The sequence below is a fragment of the Echeneis naucrates genome, chromosome 7 (assembly GCF_900963305.1).
Source record: "Echeneis naucrates chromosome 7, fEcheNa1.1, whole genome shotgun sequence".
NCBI classification, from domain to species: domain Eukaryota; kingdom Metazoa; phylum Chordata; class Actinopteri; order Carangiformes; family Echeneidae; genus Echeneis; species Echeneis naucrates.
This window is the reverse complement of record NC_042517.1, coordinates 4,407,286-4,427,342: the sequence shown is the minus strand read 5'-3', so window position 1 is coordinate 4,427,342 and position 20,057 is coordinate 4,407,286. Positions and strand designations below refer to the sequence as shown.

The window sequence follows — 20,057 nt, the reverse complement described above, 5'->3', positions numbered from 1 at the left end:
GCTGGAGCTGGTTAAAGGTGCTGTAATCTACTAGTTTCTTCTTGTCTTTAATCGTAGTGTTCCTGTGAAATGTTGGCCAGTTAGATTTATCAGATAGGACCAGTTATCAGAAGCTTCACCAAACAGTCACGGTGGTGAAACTGCTAACTTAAATAAATCTGGATTACCAAACTACAGGCCTCTAGAAAAACCTCAGGTATACGCCATATCACTTCAATTAACAAAATGTGATCATCATGAGAAAGGCCAGGCTGCATATTCAAACACTTTCAAGTTATTTTGTGTATGTTAGACCTGAGGATTGTTCTTTTTATTCTGAGTTTATTCTGCACAAATGGCATAAAGTCAAAGTTAAAAATCTGCTGATGGGTTCAGCCATTCTGTAAGCCACAGTTTTGTACTTGAGACAGCACAGCAGATTGTAACGATCACCTCTGAACTCTGAGTGCCATGAAATAGAAATATTTTTCTCACTGACAGTCAGTGGGTGGCACTGTTACCACCGGCTGGCTGGGCCTTCCTGTGTGCAGTTCACATGTTCGCTCTGAAGGCACCAGCTTCGTCCCACAGTCCAAACACATCTACATTAAGTGTCAGTGTAAGCATGAATGGCTGTTTGTCTCTGCGTATCAGCTCTGTGCTGCCCTGACCTGCCCATGGGGGACTCCGCCCTTGGCCAACATCAGCTGAGAGCGGTCCCAGCCCCATTACAGCCCTTCCAGGATGAGCAATATAGATAATGGAAGGCAATATAATCGAGATGCCGTGTGTGCAGTTAGTGTTATCACACTTTTCAGAGGTCTTTTGTCTCATCATCACTCTAAAGATGGAGCAGCTGAGGGCCATCGTCTTTTCTTGCGTTTCTATTTTGCCTCTTCCTGCCTTCCCTTCACTTCCTGTGTCTGCTGCTGACACTCAGGAGTGGCAGCTCATCTTTCTCTGCCGCCCATCAGCTGAGCCAGTCAACTCGTCTGCTTAAACTCTGGCTCAGGCTGTCACTTCTGCCAACAGGAAAACACACAGGTTAAACTCTCAGCTTGTGGAGGATTTCTGGCAGGTATCGTGTGTGTGTGTGTGTGTGAGATGTAACTGCAAGACAAGAAATTTACCAGCAGCAGTTAATAATAAAAAAAAAACAAAAAAAAACAACAGAAAAACAAATTTACTATGCAACAATATTGATATTTTAAACACATGAAGAAATGACTAATTCATTATTAATATAATTATGAACAATAAAAGTATCTGACATTTAGCAGGGCTTTTAAAAAGAAAAATACCAGACCAAGAATAATGAAAATGTACTAAAATTTAATCATTCATAAAAGCTGGAAAATCATCTGTGACAGGATAACACAAGAAGCAATATTAGAGTCGGTTTAGTACAATATATTTTCAGCCTCAAGACACAAATCGAAACAAACCATTTCCCCCCCATCAGTCTATAAAATACTAATTTCCTTAGCTGTATTATGCAACAAATGGAAATAGAATATATTATGGGAAATATGGAAGGCTTGCAGCTCTCAATATAAAACAAAGTCACTTAGGAAAGATGTTATCTCATCAATACACATCCTGGTAAGTAGGAACAAGTAACTCATGGAAAATTATGCATCTGTGTTGACACTGTTAGTGCAGAAATGTATGAGAAGGCCAACATTTCACATGGTTTGTTTTGCAGACGTATTGTCACAATATGCCCGAGACTGATGTTACTTTTAATAAAACATTTTAGTTCCCATATATGGATTTAAACCCACGATCTCTTCTTTTACACTAATGTTTCCAAAAGAAAGACACCACGGGGAAAAAAAAAAAAAAAACAAACCAAAACATAAAACAGTTGTCATCAGGCTGACAATACAACAAAAAGAGGCAAATTTCTTTGCCATTAAAAAGCAGAGAAGAGTATCTTGAGTATGTGCCATCTCCTGCCATTTTGCGAGTGGTGAAGTATCTGTCAGCCTTTTTCAAAATGCTCTGGAGAGGTCTTGGAATGCTGGCATGATCCATTGGGAAACAGTTAATCATTACAGTTTCTGCAAGGAAGAAAAAGAAGCTGTAGTACATGTCACAAACTCTTAAGGACACAGGCCGCATGCTGATCCGCCAATAAATTTTAACTATGTACACTCCTAAGCGGATTAAGTTTTAATTTTGAATGTTGAGGCCAAACATATCTACTCTGTGATGTGGTGAAGTTTTTAGCAGGCTGTTTACACATTCAGCAGTTACAGAGAAATCGTAGCATTAGTTCAGTTGTGCTTCATCTCATCTGACGAATTTCAGCAGCTAGAGTTTACAGTGGGGTTTTTCTTTTTCATTAAAAATGTCACATCACAGGCTATTAAACAGTTTTTGATAATTGTGTAGAAAAACTTCGGATGAACTAAGTGGATCTATCATTCATGAAACAGAGGGCAAAATGAAAATCATGTCCATGGGCGGACAAGTCACATACATCCCAGGCATCAATCAATGAACTGGTTTGGCCTTGAAGCTACCATACTAGTGTTTTGGCACCTTTCAGTTCTTTGTAAAAATTATTTAGTTAAAAATAAAAACAAAACCAGTTCATCTCTTTTCTGTCCACAGAGAACAATCAGCTGCTAAATGAAATGTAGGATTGTATAGGTATGTAAATGTATGTTTGGAGCAATCATTCCTAACTCACAGCCTACTCCCAACTCATTCCTAATTCACACCTTAACTCTTAACTCAATGTAATATTATCTTTGTCCTGAACCTGAACTAAAATTCAGAGCAAAGTAGACATGAAGCCAACATGAGGCTTCAGCGGAAACATTTAAGCAGTGTTTCCTTTCTGATTTGCATTGAAGGGATTCAAACAGGTAAGACCTTTTGGAGCACAGAGTCTGGATTTTACCAACATCTCCCCTCTTCCATCAGAAATGTCCAATGAGGGGACCTTGTAGCAGCCAGGATTGATCACAGTAAGCAAAACCTCTTTTAGTGCGCATAAAGTTTCCTGACAAATATTTTAGACTGACTTGAAAGAGGGTGAATCCGGCCTTTAATCCCTAATTGTAGTTACTATTTGGGTTCTTCTCTGGAATTTGTAAGACTGTCAACTCAGCAGGATGTTTGCTGTGATAGATTACAAAATTTCAATTAGAAGGATGTTGTAGATATACACACTGTACTGAGCCAAAGTTGGGATTTTGTGAAATGACTGTTTGCTTTGATTGATGTAAAAATGTGATTATCGCAGTGGACTGCAGCTGAAGTTAAAAGTCAGAACAACGCGATGTTCACTGTGGTGGATTACATGTTAAACCAAGCTTTCCCCAGAGGTAGATTTTCATATGAAAGTGAAAGCAATGATTCATGTTCACAAGCACACACGTAAAACGAACATGCTATGCTTTGGGAAACAGTGGCTGCTAAATGTTAATAATCTGACGGATCCCTAAAGCCCATTCTTTGATGTAATGGGCCGGAACATGGAGCAGCAGTGCTTATCCAAAGTACAACTTTGGTATAATACTCCAACAGCAGGTGGAGCCACAACACTTGGAATTTACATGAAGTATCAAATAAAAAACAACTAAAAAAAAAGTTCTTAAAATGAAGACAGAGCCTGATTGGCGCCAGAAGACTGAAGGCTTTTAGTTATTCACTTACAGTGATGCTTCTTGAGTCATCAGTCTTTCATACACAGTAGTAGTGCTCTGAAGTCCATTCGCTGAGTTTATCCTGTTAGTGTAACACACTACTTGCTAGCTTTCTGTCGAGATGGATTAAATCACCTCAATAATTATTGCAATGGGCCTCTAAATGTGGAGCTCAGAACAGCAGAAAGCCTGAACATGTCTGGAATAAATTTGGCTCTGACGCCCACTCACCTGGCCTGGAGCTACTGTGAGGGGGCATTTTAGAGCAGAGTGCAACCTGAATTCTTTTTTGTCTTCTTCTTTTCCATCGGCGTTTTTCTGTTGATCTGTCGCACCAGATCATAGAAAATCTACAAAAGAGAAGTTCAGGGTTGTCAACAATTAGCTTCAGCTTTTTAAATGTGAAAAACAAACATGACATTTTAGCTACTTCCTCACAGAAACATGACAGACAGTAAATTGGGATACTAAGAGAACTTCAGCTCTCAATATAAAACTAAGTCAAATAAAAGTGATGTTTCCAATACAAATGCATTTTTATTGACCCACTTAACGCAGTGTGGCACAGCCAACATTTTACTTTCCCTAAAATCCTTCTTAGTCAGCTCTCTCATCACATACAGAGTGATGAGAGTATTATTTTGACGGGAAGTCAATAAGATAACACCTACATTAGATACACATCTCGTCTATGGAGAAGTACCATCAACCTTTTTATAAATCCTCACTTAGACATATGGGAACAACTTGTGTAGCTCTGTATTTACAGAACTTAAAAGTGGATCATGACTGGGATCACTTTGAACTACCAAGTCCTGACTGTTCTTGTGCTTGCCAATAAGTTTTATAATAATTCTGTTGTATCACTATAAGCCAATGTTTGTCCAAATCTTATTTTGATGGTGTGTGACATCATTAAAGTAAAAAAAATGCTGCTGCAAGGGTGTCTTTCAGCACAGAGTAGACTAGTGTGCACAATTATTAATGTGCTCTTTCTGTTTGTGTTTCTGGAGCTGGACATCGGCCTACAACTGCAGACAGATACTGTTAGTTACTGCACCCAGGAGTCAGGGAGGGTCAAAGCAGAATCTCAACACCATTCAACTGACTGCAACACAAATCAAGTTCAGACTTTTTTTTTTTTTTTTTTTTAATAAAATCAGCCTTGCTTTGAGATGCAACTTTTTAATTCACAATGTAAAAGCCGGAGGCAGGTAGATACCTGGAGTCATAACAAACAGTTTATGGGGTATCAAACTTAATGAGTGTGTCGTGACTCAAAACTGCTCATGTTCTTGGGTATCATTTACTACCTTTTCATTAAAAGTAAAATATTCTGTACAAATTCTAATAATTTCATTTTCACAATGCAGTAGCTGAACAAATGCTGAAGTTCAAGTTCATCAGAATAATTTGACTTGTTGTCCAACTCTGCCTCATTCAGACAGCCTCCTAATAAGAAAAATACGTCACACATGCTGCATTGCTGGGACTTACCTCATTAACATTGATCTTTGATTTAGCTGAAGTCTCTAAAAAGGCACAGTTGTTCCACTGACGGGCCAGGTTCTGACCCTGCTCCTTCCCAACCACACGCTCATCCTCCAGGTCACACTTGTTTCCCACCAGGATCATGGGAACCTGATTGATAAACAGAAATGTCAGAGGTTCAAGCCAATATCTCAACTTGTACAGCAGTTACCCAACCAAATGTTAAATCAACTTAAAATAAAATATTTTTTTACCCACTTCTCTTTCATGACTTATACAGCTTGTGCTTTGCCAAAGAAGACCATAACCAAGATACATTGTAATCAGCAATTTCCAATGAATAAGTAAAGCACAAACTCAGCAGGCTGTATATCCTTGTTCTAAATTAAGAGACCAAGACTGAAAGTGGCAGATAGCATCTAACTACAGCTCTGACATTTCCACCTTGTCACAAAGTTCCTGCCCCCCTTTGCTCTGCCCTCTCTCCCACAGAGCTGACTCTAATGAGAGCGTGATGAATCTCAAAGGTGACAGGGGAAGCGTTTACGGAGAAAAACTGAAGCGCCATGATGAGGTGAAACTATCCACACTCGGAGGTAGCGTCTTGTAGCACTGCACGGTTCAGTGATTTATTATTTTAATACTGATTAAATATGGATGTTACTGCTGTCCAATGAAAACCACATTAAACTTGTTGATATTTATTTGAGGGAGAGATAGAGACAGATCATTTTTCACAGATACCTGTGGGAAAATGAGAGGCAATGAGATGGGAGGATTAAGTTAACACATATAAAACAGGGTAACACTCACATCCTCAGTGTCCTTTACTCGCAGGATCTGTTCCCGGAGGTCCTGGAGGTCGTTAAATGTTGACTGTGCTGTGATGGAGTACACCAAAGCAAAACCCTGGCCATTCTTCATGTACAGGTCCCTCATAGCTGTGAACTGTTCCTGCAGAACAAAAGCATGGCCCAGACGGTCAACTCCGGTTGCATGCATCTTGTATGACTTCATCTGATAAACTGCATCCGTCTTGACTTACTGTTCCAGCTGTGTCCAGGATTTCAAGCATACATTGCTGCCCGTCCACCTCTACTTGCTGTTGAAGAAAAACAAGTAATTTAGATCGTTAATCACTGAGTTGCTTTGAAATGGTCAGAGAGTCATGAAATGTGGTCATTGTGTTACTGACCTTTCTGTAGGAATCTTCTATTGTGGGGTCATACTTCTCCACAAAAATGCCTTGCACAAACTGGACTGTCTGGAATTCACAAATGGAGCAAAAGAAAAACGTCAATTAAAAATATAAAAAAAATATCAAAAACTGGCACATATTTTATTTCCATAAATAACTGATTTGTACATTGTTTGATTGTCATATTGTCCAAAGAATGAAAGATATCAGTGAAAAATAAAATCACATTTTAGTCACTTTGCCCATCTGCAACAGCCTGGAGAAGACTCATGCATATTCAGTCCAACCAATCACAATTATTTAAATAAAACGGGATGGATTTGATGCAGTGAGTGACACAGGCTGGCTGTCGCTGCATTTCCATTAGCAAAGAGGGCCGACACCGATGAGGAGAGGTTTGCTGAATCTGCTGCTGTGACAGAAAAAAACACGATGGCGTGTTTTCTCAGAGCGAGCAACTTCAGCTTCATTACTGGCTGATAAAAACGCACTGGTCACACAGTCCATTTGTGTTTACGGCCACTGAAAAAACCCTTTGAAAATCAGAAATATACTGAGAGGTAACGTCACGCTACAGCTGTATATAACCACCACTAAGATTTTTGTTGATTTTTATTCAGCACAAGCTAAAAGTTTGGAGACACTTTCCTATTTAATTGAACAGGAATTTGGAATAGGAAGTTTTTCTTTGCCACTGTGTAGTGTTGTAGTGTTAACAATGTGGCTACAATTATAGAATTTATTCATTACATTTTTAAAGCACATAAATAAATTGTACATTGCTTCATAATCAGCCCAATAATATAAATAGTATGTAATAATAATTATAAATCTGTACTCTTGTGTATTGACTTGGGTTCAGCGATGCTGCTGATGACATCAGCCATTACTCACCAGCGCTGATTTTCCCACGCCTCCTGATCCCAGCACCACAAGCTTGTACTCACGCATGGTGGGCAACTTCACTGGACAGCACAAGAGTCTGTGAAAGTCGTGATAAATTTAGACAGAGAGAAGCTTTGACATTTTCAGTGACATAAAAAAAGCTAGCTGAATCAATGCAAGAGTTAATGTCTCCAAAATTATCATGTGCTAAGAAAATATCAGTTAAAATTATTTCAGTGCCCTGACCAAAATGACCCCATCCCCCATTCATAATTCACTATAGCAATATTTAATTTGAAAGGCGATGCTGATGCTTTCAAATGATCAGAGAATATTTTCATAACCACTACAAATTTTCTTTGTAAGGAAAACCAAAATCAGAATAGTTCCACATCACCACCAAGGTATACTGGAAGTTGGTGACAGTGTCAACACACATTATTTACAACAATGGGGGTGAGGGGGGAAAAAAAAAGAAAATTCACAGATGACGTCAACAAATTGAAACGACAATTCTCTGCCAAAACATGAGCTCTCTGTCCCCCACCCACTACCATGGGACTTCAACTGTCATGATGATAGGGGTGTTGTCCCTTCTAGAAAAATAAATAAAAATACTGAAGGAAATTATAAGCAGGCTCGAGAACTCCAGGAGTTAAGACCATTGTATCACCCGCTTATCCATTCTTTAAAAATCCAACCTCAAAGACACACTGTGGAGCCGAGGACATAAAAGTACAGTAGATCCTGAAAATAGAAGTGCAGTCCGTCGGTAAGAGATCCAGTACCACAAATAACTTAATCTCATTACAAAAATCAAGGAGAAAGGCCACAGAAATGACCCTTCGTCAACTCCATCAGGCTGACACAGTTTAGACAGTGTACTTGGCCCAGATAAGAAACTGTCACAGGTATGAAAATGTTGAGGACAAAAATCAAGACATGTATTATTAGTCCTGCTACTACTACTGTACCATTCCCCATTAATTCTAGTGTGTTGGTAGCTTGTCAGTCCTAAAACTCTGAGCACAGGTGACTGTAGGTTTCATACATGACATTGTTCTTTGACAGATTTGACAAAATGGGGAGGTAGGGGAAAAAAAAAACAAAACAAAAAAAAAAAAACTTTCCATTATTTCCAAACTGAAAATGTGATAAAGTTTTTAAAGTACTGTTTTTGAGGAGCTTTGTTTTAAATGTTATTCTAAAAATGCAGATGTAATCTCCATTTGATATACAAATGTCAAAGAGGGGGTGATGAACAATAAAATCTCATTTAAGAACCTCTTTGAATCTGCTAATCACAATATGTCTGTGGGACCTTTGTCAAATGTTGAGACAAACAATACAAAAACCACTCTTGTCACACTTGACCGGCATTTGCAATTCTAACTACGACGTATGAAGCACCACCAGAAACCCACAGTATGAGACAGGCACACGAGGCACTCTACAAAGAGCCATTGTAATGACACTCCTCTACTCAAGCACACCATACAAACAGAAAATAGAGATCAGAGGGCACACGCATCACCACTGCATTGAAATCATTACCAGTGCATGGAGGTGCACCTCAGAAAAGGGATGAAGCCAATGTGCAAATGATGCATTTGTTATTCTGAAAATACAGCCAAGGGCAAATCATGTTTAAAATGTAAATTTATGTGGGAGTCACAAAACTGGCGACATCTGATAAGAAACCTGTGCCTTTGGCTGATTAGATATGAGTTTGGACTCAAACATTTCAAGTATCAAGCACTCATGCTGAAACCTTCACTAATCCTACCCATTTATTTTTGCTGCATTTGCTGATGAGACTTTGGGGGAACAGCAAATTACCACATTTACGATAAAATAGTAAAGTATGAAATGCCAACTGCAGTTTACAAAATGCACAAATTCTTTCTCAAACATGTATTTTGCACAACATATGTGTAGTTGGACAAGACTTTTAACCTACTGTGTACACGGCTGCTGCAGATAACAACTCCCTCTACATCTGGGGCGGGTGGGTGGGCGGCGGGGGGGGGCAGCAGATCCTCAGGTATACTGACGTCAGCTAGCAGAGGTGATGACGGTCAGTAGGGAGCCAGCGAGCAAGGTTTCACCAAACTGTTAAGACAAGTCCTGAATTAAAACATACAAGTCACCTCTGCACATCAAAACTGATTCATTCTCCATTTAGAAATGAAGACATAATTAGGGGAAAAAAAACAGACAACTGAAAGAATTACTAACATCATCTGCTTAAGTAATACGTGTTGCGCTGTGTGGATAATTGCAGGGTGAGTTAATGATGACTTTTTGTTGCCAGTGCTGTGTGTGTGTGTGTCTCCTTTACGGAGTCGGGAGGTGAGATGTTACATAACAAGCAATACTGTTACACCATATTCCTCAGAAGACCGACCTGCTGCCAATAAACACACAACAAAAGTTACAAAAAACAAAACAAACTTTTTTCTCACAGTGGTTTTGGCCCATTTTCAGTCTGTTTTCTTGAACTAGGTCACTGAAATTAAACTGAAAATCTCACATAGGAAGAAAAAAAAGTTAATGAATTTTAACTTCACACAAGGACCACAAACGAGCACCCGGCCTATTTTCAAGAAGCCTTTTATAAATCTATGCTGTTCAATTATTTATTAATATGTATTTGTATCATTATGTACGTCAGATGAACTTATTTCGTGATACCTCAGAGCGGAGTTGGTTTCGAAAGGAAGGGTGTGGCTATTAGTTTCTCAACGCAGCAGACTGTGACTGTGAGCCCGGTTCAAATGACAAAAGTTCAAGTTAGCAGTGATAAGTGACTAAAGCGAGCATGAATGTTTATCACATTTCAGCGTCGGCTGCAATGAGCAAAGAACAAATAAGCAAAAACAACAACAACAACAACAAAAAAAAGTAGCTTCACTAAGACTCGGCTTGACAACTCTTCCGTTAGCATTCAGCTAGCAGCGACGCTGGGGCAAAGCTAGCTAACGTTACTGGGTGTTAGCCTGCAGAAGAGACGACGAGCTGAGCACAAACTCCTGCCAAGTTCAGTAACACTGCTTCGACTGCGGGAGAAAAGGGCTCAGATCGATGTTTCCCTTCACTCATTATCAGACCAACATTAAACTCAATTTTAAGTTGCCGGATCTGTTTAGCAAACACCGGGAGCTAATAAGTTGGCTAACTAGTTAGCATCAGTTTGGACTCCAAACTGCCCTTTAAAAAAATAATAATTAATGAATTAAAAAGCTTAAACTCTTTATAAGAATTTCTAAAACACGAATAACTCGTTACAGGTAGCAAAAAGCAACTTAAAATAAAATTTTTGGTGATATTATTGGAAGAGCAAACCGAGTTTTCGTTAGTTAGTCATTAGCTGACGTTAGCTCCTCATGTAGCATCGGAAGCTAAGCTACTTCACCCACATTGATTATTCAGCAAACGCCGTTTTAGAGTCCCGCACAGATCTCCGCGGACTAACAGTCCAACTAACGAAGTTAGGAGCCGGATAACTGGCTGTCACGGCGTTAAGTTCACGGAGGAGGAGAGCCGCAGAAGACACTCACCGTGTTCCGCCGTGTGTGTGCGGCTAAAGCAGCCTGTGAATGTGCGGAAGAGTCCGCAGAGCCGCCGGTGATTGGAGCAGTCGGAGCCTATCAGAGCCGGACGGCCCAGGACAACAAACTTATTCCTTCAAAGCGCCTTTATTAATTATTAATTCTTAGTCAGCCAGCTCCCCGTGTTCTTTACAGCTTACATCACACTGAAAAGGTCAGGGAAGTCTTTTGTACCATCTGTGTGATGAATTTAACATTAAAGTTGTCGCTCATTGGATCCAGAGCTTCTCCACCAAACAGCACATAATATTTGAAGAGGCTCAATCAGTAATCCAAACACACAGATTCTGATTATTAGTACAAAATGTAATAATTTAATGAATTATTATGTGTTTTTATGGACTGAGATATGCAGAAGTAGGTTAAGTAGTTAACATTAGTTCCTACCCGCTGCAGCATTAGTGTTGCTTACACATAAATGCATCAGCAATTATATTGCAGTAGTATAATATGGGCCATAATAGAGATAAATATTGAAATGATATTTTTATACTTCAGCCTTAGGTCCAGTGTTACAGCACATTACTTTAACTTCCACCACTGCCTATAAAAGCTCAATAAAAGAAGCATGCTGTCAGTTTCCTGGTGGCCTGACTGTCATTTCCAGTACTGGGAAACAAACAAATCATTTACTAAATTAAAAACTGCAAAACAGCAATGCAAAAATATCCAAATACAAGTCTTGTAAAAGTTCACTTAAGCATGTAATTAGTACTATCAGCAAAATCTCTTCTCATATTGCATTATTAGATTATTAATAATATCACATTACATGTCTCAATCTTAATCTTAATCTAAGATTGAAACCCTCTACAGCATCATAAGATAAATTTGATTGGTTGTGAGATGATTGAAGGGAGAAGGAGGAAACAAAAGCTGTTTTATGTTCTATGTATCCTTCTTATTAAATGAATAGAAACACATAATGGTTTTTGTATTTCTAATGTATTTCGTCCTATATGAGGTGATTTTTTCTGACATTCAACATTTGATCTTTTTATATTCTCATATTCATACAACAGGAACATCTCAGAACATCTCAGACCTGACATCTGTTTTTCAGGCACGCTGCACAGTGGAGAGAGAGGAAGCACCTTGTTATGAAAAGTAGCACAGCTGTACTGGGGACTGGCTTTTGGCGGCTGATTTTTTATTTTTTTGTGATATTTGAAGTTGAATCCAGTAATGTGCTTTGATACACCCCCAATGTGGCTTAACAAGCCAAGTGTTTGTTCACTTTGGCATTTAAAGCTGTGCTGAAATGAGATTTCTTTTCAGGTTTTTAACAGAATGGGAGAGAGGTATTTTTTCTGACAGCTAACCAGACTAACCATCTGATATCAAAGTTTGCTCGTACTTCTCCATCACTCTGAACCGCCAGGGAGGCATCTGGTCCAAAATTACTGTGCAGCATTACAGACAACAAGCCCAAAGAAACAGCCTGAGAAGAAGAACGAGGAGTCCTGCAGCAGAAGGTGTGGTCCCCACAGGGCTCTGATCCAGTCTGGGATTACACCAACAGTTGGCAGGGTCACCAAAATGCTCAGAGAAACCTACCTGCCAAGGAGGCCCGCTCCTTTTTGTTTTTTATAGGCAAAATGTAAATACTGATCACATTGAGCAAATTAAGATTAATAAAAACTACTAGTTTGGTCATTTTTGAAAAGATATTTTCTGTTAATGTCTAAAACAATGTGAGCTGCTTCTGTTCGTGTCTTTGTATTCGTTTATTGAACATCACATGATGTTCCTCATGTGTTGCTGGATGCAATATAAAGCTGTGTAAAACTGTTGTGTTACGCGTGACACCACTAAAACGAAAACACTTTTGCATGATGTATGCAGTATGAACTGCACCCATCTGAAGAAGTTATCTGACGAGGTATAGAACATATTTAACTTGGAGATCCAGCGACTTCTGGTAGTTAGTTGGTCACTAAACGGCTTTCCTGCTAAAGTTTTGTTGATTTTATAATCAACAAAACACTGAGGGAGTGGTGACCTCACTCTGATAATGCCTTTCTTTTTCAGTTTACACAACTGAGAGACTCACGTGGACACAACGCAGACTTGGCGCAGAGCAATAAAAACGGTTCGGGGCCTTTATGTTTGTGATGCAGACCAAGGAGACGACACAAAAGTCTCTTCAGTACAGAGAATTCAGACAATAAGAGCAAACTCATCTTTAAGCTGTATGTGAAACCGAAATATCCAAACAACTATGAAGTGGATTTTTGTTACATCTTGAACAGACATGCGTGATCCCCGGAGCATCCTGTCTTTGGCAAAATTACTAAAATTGGTTTTCATGTAACCAATAACTTACCTCAACCACTACTGCCAGCTTTTGTCGGGAAAATTGCGATCATTTGGGGTATTATTTGATTTAAATCGGCTGGATCAGCCGATAAAAACCTTTTCCTCACCAAATAATGATTCAGATACAATCTGTGTAGAAGCTTGTCTGTTATATTTCTTCCTGTTATTTAGATGACACACCCCACTCAGTCAGAGTGCTCTTTTGTTGACCTTACCTTTGGTTTATTTATGGAACTAAAAAGCCTCAAATCATCGTCCTCTTCCTCCGCTGTACTTTGAGTTAGTTAGAAAATGTTACTCAATACCAGACAGGCCACGTACATTCTGCGTGAATGTGTCACATTATTGGGCTAAAGATGGATGCCGTACTCATCAGAGAGCAGCTGGTGAGAAATATTCTGGGTGGGGCTGTTTTTGGTCACAATCCCGATGACAGAACCCAAACCAGAGGACACCAATGTTTTAGGAGCAAACAATTATTTCTTAAAGGCAATTAAACAACTGCCTATATACATACATATCTTTTGTTTTGGCACAAGATGATGTAAAAATTGAATTTAGATAATATTATTTTTACTTGTATTTCCCCACTTCAGCATGGTGTTAGCCAACACATAGTTTGGCAGCAAAGACTGGACAACCATCAGTGACCCTAAATAAATAAAAAGAATAAAAACGTCCAGTGCAGAGGCCTCCAAAGGGACTCAACCAGCACTGAAACTCCTTTTCTATTTATATTCAAAGTCGAAACCTTAATGTCACATTGACACAATGACAACAAAGTTTTCTTATTTTAGTAAAATCGCTTTCACAATATCACAAAACCTGCCAAAACAAGCCCAATTTTTTATCTCCCCGGTCCAATATGCTAAACTAACTAACTAATTTGGCGGAAACCCGCCCAATCTGGCAACACCATCCCCCTCTCTCACTGCACAGCGGTGGGTGTTGAGTTTTGTTATTTATTTTTTCAGATTATTTTTTAAATTTAGGTTATTTCGAAAACAGAGCATGAGGAAATGTCTGAAGTTTATTATTGTTAATTTAATTTATTCTTACTTTATTTTGAGGGCTTGAGGTTTTTACTGCCAATATGTCCAAACATCTGGCTCTGATGACGCATGACAGGTTGTAGTTTTATATATATATATATATATATATATATATATAGATGTAGTGGTTAGGTGTACTATGAAATGTTGTTGATGCAAAAATATTCTAACAGAAAACTAAACTAAACAAATTGTAATGCTGGTCCCGCCTAGCCTGGCGAGCTAACTGCATTGTTTTGGATGAATTTAAGGTCCAGCCAGCAGATTTAAAAGTCAGGTTTTATTCACACAAAAATTTCTACACCACTAATATATCAATTTCATGAAATATATATTTCATGATTTAGAGTAAACACAGAAACTTGTGCAATTATAACAAGTTTTTGTTATAAGATTGCGTTTGGATGAAGAAGATCAACCGTTTAACAATGGCTTTGTATTAAAGCATCTGGCTAAATAAATGAAGAATTAGTGCTGCAGCTTTCTGTCACCATCATGTGGCCAAATCTGGATGTGAGCAGCTTTCACTGAATAGCATCAAAATCATTTTATGAGTTAGAGAAAACCAAAGTTATTAATATGACACACTGAAATATACAAGCTGTGTTTTTTAATTCAAACAATACATTTTTAACGGTTAATATAAAGTATAATGTTTTATCTATATCCATCTGTCTATATATACATAGATATAGATGTATATAGGGGTAGATCGTAGATAAATAAACAGATGGATAGATACTGACTCCATCTATGCTGAGTAAAGGAGCCAAAAACAGATATAGACTGAGCTTAAATCTGCCTTATTGTCCATTATTAAAATAATAATAATAATAAATATCCTGAAAATGTGTTACTCTCCTGTAACATGTGAAATCTAACTTTAGATGACATTTATAGCTCATGTTGTGATTGTTATTATCATTAGTCATATTAGTGTTGATGGTCATAGTAATTCAATTTGGCCACAGGTGTTTAATTGTGTAAAAACATCCATCAGAAAAACCACAACCTGCCATAAATATTACTAAATAAGATAATATCATTAATATATATTACTGTATCTGTCATCGGAATCAGAATGCTTTTGATTCCATCTGCTGTGTGACATCATAATCATAATGTAGAACACAGAACCCACACAGTTCCACTTTAGGCATTTATCCTCACAGAGTGATCGAGTGCAGACGTTTGTTCGAAGTTCACGACCTTCACAACGTTTCATTTACTGCTCCACATCCACAACAACACTTGCAAAGATGTTTTGCTGCCCTCGCAGAAAACAGGAGGTAGAACATCTAATTTATTTCTGTTTAAATAGTTTTAAATTTGCACACTGAGGCTGAATTTTGACCTTGAAGTTTTCTAGTTGATATTTCTCTGTGATTTTTTTTTATTTTATTTTATTTAAGAAAAACAAAAAACATACAGACACCATGAAAGTCTGTGACAAAGAAAGCTTCCGCCCACACAAACGGTAAAGTAACAGTTTCTTTTCATGTAACTGATTTAATGTACTCAGAAATCTTCACCTGAATAATGTAATATGTTCAGTCCAGTTTTGAGAATATTAACTGTCTGTGTTTCCTCTTTTACCAGCGTCACCCCCGTAGTAACATCTGAGACCACACTGCCAAAACCCAGGAAGGCTTCCTGGTGGCAAAGGTGGCGCGGCCGTAAAAGGGTATGTTTAACAGTGCTGATTATTAAAATTACATTTATATTACCACAGGAGTTACCTACTGAACAAAAATGGTGCCGCTGTTTGTATTTACCTGGATTCATCTGCTTCTGTCCGACAGATAGTTGATATTCAGACAACGAAAGATGTCGGTGAAGCTGTTCTTCTGGAGGAGAAAACCAAACCTTGGTGGGGTCACTTCTTCAACAGTAAACGCCAGCTCCAGGTGTGTCACACACAGATGTGGTGCAAGTGTTAGGATTAGTACTGGATAGTATTGGGGGGGGGGAGGTGGGGGGCAAAGGCCAACCTCCTGCCCCCTTCATAAAAAAAAAAAAAAAACAACAATAACAAATAAATAAAACTAAATTAAACTAAAATTACATAAAATAAAATAAATAAATAAATGAAATAATAAAGAGTACATATATAAAATAAATTGAGGGAAACATACTGTGAATCCTGGATGGACAGACTGTGTCTGGAAGAAGTCCAAAAACAGGAAGTCGCATCTGCAACAGTGGCATCAGCAGCCCCCCCACCATCGGTTCTGGGTGAAATAAAATGTGTTATATAAAACCCAGTGTCGGTTGCTCTCCTGCCTGTTCCCCCTCTAATGCTGCCTCTGATGATTGGGGGGGGGTTGATGGTGCTGCTGCCGCCCACCTCCATCGCCAGGCCTCGTCCCCTGCTGCTGTTGTGTCAGCCATCAATTGTCATTACTGTTATTATCATTACCAATAAAAACAACACCAGACCTCGTTACATCACACACACACACACAATCACACTGTTACTGTCTGTCTATCGTTTATCTTTAAGTCACTTTTTTAGCTATTTTGTGTAATTTAAGTTAAAAAAAACAAACAACAAAAAAAATTTTTCATTTATAACAGACTAAAGTTTCTGCACTGGAGACCGAAGAAGAAACCGAGAAAACAACTGAAGAAGAAGTAGAGGAAACAATTGTAATAGAAATAGGGAATATAACTGAAGAAGATTTAGAGGAAACAATTGTACTAGAAACAGAGAAAACAACTGAAGAAGATGTAGAGGAAACAATTGTATTAGAAATAGGGAATATAACTGAAGAAGATGTAGAGGAAACAATTGTACTAGAAATAGGGAATATAACTGAAGAAGATTTAGAGGAAACAATTGTACTAGAAACAGAGAAAACAACTGAAGAAGATGTAGAGGAAACAATTGTATTAGAAATAGGGAATATAACTGAAGAAGAAGTAGAGGAAACAATTGTAATAGAATTAGAGAAAACACCTGAAGAAGAAACAGAGGAAACAATTGTAATAGAAATAGGGAAAATAACTGAAGAAGAAGATGAGAACACAGCAGACAGGGCCCCCAAAAACGAGGCCAAGGAAGCTTCCTCTAAAACCGCTGAACTGATAAAAAGGCAGCAGACGCCGACCGGCCACGGTGGAAGTTTACAGGAGGAAGTCATCTCACTGACAAAAATTTATTCCAGCAGTCCAGCACTGAGAACTCTTTCCAGTGAGGAGCTGATTTCCTTTGGGTAGGCACTACACACAATGAAGGTGTTAATCCTGCTTTGTAATCTGAACTACCGCTCGTATGATGAAAATGAGCTCCAGTGTGACTTTTATCCGTCTCGTTTTCAAGGCTCCCAAACCTTTCACAGACGTGTTACATGAACTCCACCCTGCAAGCCCTCCAGACGCTGCCTCAGTTTGTCCAGGAGGTTTACAACCAGGAGGAAGTTTGGAGGAGTCACCCCAAAACTGAAATCTTCAGGCAAAGCAGCGTGCACACACACACACACACACACACACTCACGCTTCAGTTTGTCTGCTGCCAACGCAGATATACAAACATCCTCTTTTCTCGGTTTCAGACGGTTTGTGGATGTTGGAACTTGCCGCTTCAGTAACAGCATGCCACAGAAGAAAAAAGTCCTGACTGCCTTCAAACAGGCTGTTTCTGAGTATAACTTGGAGTTTGAGGACAACAGTCAGAAAGTATGTCATCTCTTTCAGCCACACATTCAAGAACAACACTGACGCTTTTTTAAACTTTTTTCTTTCCTTCTTTAAAACTTTTACTTTTGTGCGTTTCTGTGCAGGACGCTCACGAGTTCCTCAGCAGCCTGCTGGAGCTGCTGATGGCTCTCAACCTCCGTCTTCAGACAGCAGCAGTTTGTTTGGGCATCGGGTACACGTGCCCCGTCAACGCTCACATCGCCTTCAAGATGCTGAGCACCAGGGCCTGCACAGGGTACGAACACACGCAGACACTGCTCATGATGACCATGGATGAAATGTAAACACCCTGAGCCTGGACGTTGCCGGTTTCTGAGTTGTTCATTTGCTCTCCAGATGTGGGAGCCAGTCGGTTATGGATGAGGAATTCATTAGCCTGTCCCTCGACTTGCTGCCCGGAGGCTCCGTGAACCAATCTCTACAAGACTACATGAAAGTACGCGTTAAATATTCACTTTGGCTCGATGTGATGTCAACCCCAGCACAGTTTCATCAGTGAGGACATTTTAGCCTGAACTTTCTTCTGCCTCCTGTTTCCTGCTGCAGGAAAACGAACTGGAGTTTAAGTGTGACTGTGGAGCTGAGCAGTCGACGCTGCAGAGCTCATTCTTGACTTTGCCGAAGTGAGCAACATCAAATCCATCACGGCACCCTGAAGTCTGACCACAGTGGAGTCAGGTGTCTCTCTGTGATCTCACCTTCTTCATCCGACTTTCATCCCTCGTTTTCTGTCACCAGCGTGTTGATTCTTCAGCTGAAAAGATTCAGATTCACTGAGTCCTTAAACCTGATGAAAGCGAGCAGCCCCGTCGTCCTATCAAGGGAGCTGCAGGTGGATCTGGAGCCCTTCGGGAACGTAAAAGTAAGGATGATTGAATGTTTTTGTATTTATTTCATCACAGAGACCAGCCTTTAAACATCTGTGGTGACTTTGTGCTTTCATAGACTTCAGTTTGCTACTCCCTGGTGAGCATTATCAGCCATTTGGGCTCCACAGCGACATCCGGTAAGTGTTTTGGTTTTGTTAGGCAGAAACTTGTGTTGAAACTGCATCAGGACTCAACATTCATGAATCTGCGACCTCTCCTCCGTCAGGCCATTACATCTGCGACGGAGCCTACAGAGAGTCGTTTGAAGGGCTGACAGACCGCTGGCTGACTTACAACGATGCAATGGTCAGAGAGACAACAGGCACCACCGTGTGCCAGCAGAGGCAAAGATCTGCCTACCTACTCTTTTACGAAAAACAGGTACGAGAACATTTACACACCAGAAAATAAGGCAGAAACACAAGAGTGCGATTTAGATCTGACACTGTGGAGATGTTTGCATCTACAGAACTAAAGCAGCTGGGAAGAGCTCACAACATCGACTGCTAACACACCCCTGACCCCCCAACCTTACCTAACCCCTTAGCCCTACATGACCCCCCCAACCCACTCTGACCACCCCAACCCTACCTGACCCCTTAGCCCTACATGACCCCCCCAACCTTACCTGACCCCTTAGCCCTACATGACCCCCCCAACCTTACCTAACCCCTTAGCCCTACATGACCCCCCCAACCTTACCTGACCCCTTAGCCCTACATGACCCCCCCTCCCCCGTTGTCCCAGCTCACTCTGACCCCCCCAACCCTACCTGACCCCTCAGCCCTACATGACCCCCCCCCCCGTTGTCCCAGCTCACTCTGACCCCCTAACCCCTCCATCCTACCCCCCCTCCTTCCTCCCCACATGGGCTGGGACATCATCACCCTCCAGGATCAGGTGAGTGTGTAGCAGGACGAACAGACGATGGACCAGCTGATCTGTATTTGTGACCTCTGTGCCTTTGCTTCATGGTAAAAGTTGAATAAAGCCTGAGCCCCACATCTGACTTTAATTCACATTACAGGAAAATAAGCTGCCATAAGAGAAATACTACAGTGCACTACCTTATTCTGAGTTATATCAGTGGACAGTTTTCCAAGTTCTCTATTTTTATTTATGTTTTTACTACTTACTAACTAAAGATTATTTTTTTCTGTTACTGTGGGAGTACTGGAGAGCAGTGCTAAGCTGGAGTGAAGTACCTTTTTTATGTGCACACACACTTATAGAGCCGTTTCTGCTGTAGTACAAGGCCAACAAAATCAACCTCATCGCTTTGTTTATTGTCTTAA

The 20,057-nt window shown here is 39.8% G+C and overlaps 1 protein-coding gene across 2 annotated transcripts; it reads right to left on the bottom strand.

Annotated features, from left to right (window-relative positions):
- Positions 1-1,291: 1,291 nt before the first annotated feature.
- Positions 1,292-10,836, bottom strand: LOC115045793 (ras-related protein Rap-1A). Of its 2 annotated transcripts, none has more exons than XM_029505699.1 (9): positions 10,773-10,836; positions 9,173-9,324; positions 7,222-7,309; positions 6,325-6,393; positions 6,175-6,231; positions 5,943-6,083; positions 5,136-5,279; positions 3,870-3,988; positions 1,292-2,042 (listed from the first exon to the last, which is right to left on the bottom strand). In XM_029505699.1, exons 3-8 carry the CDS (start codon positions 7,276-7,278, stop codon positions 3,899-3,901), a joined length of 558 nt encoding a protein of 185 aa, XP_029361559.1. In that variant the 5' UTR covers positions 7,279-7,309; positions 9,173-9,324; positions 10,773-10,836; the 3' UTR covers positions 1,292-2,042; positions 3,870-3,898. The 2 variants fall into 2 exon arrangements, with proteins under 2 accessions (XP_029361559.1, XP_029361560.1); XM_029505700.1 differs by lacking the exon at positions 10,773-10,836 and adding an exon at positions 10,632-10,752.
- Positions 10,837-20,057: the final 9,221 nt, after the last annotated feature.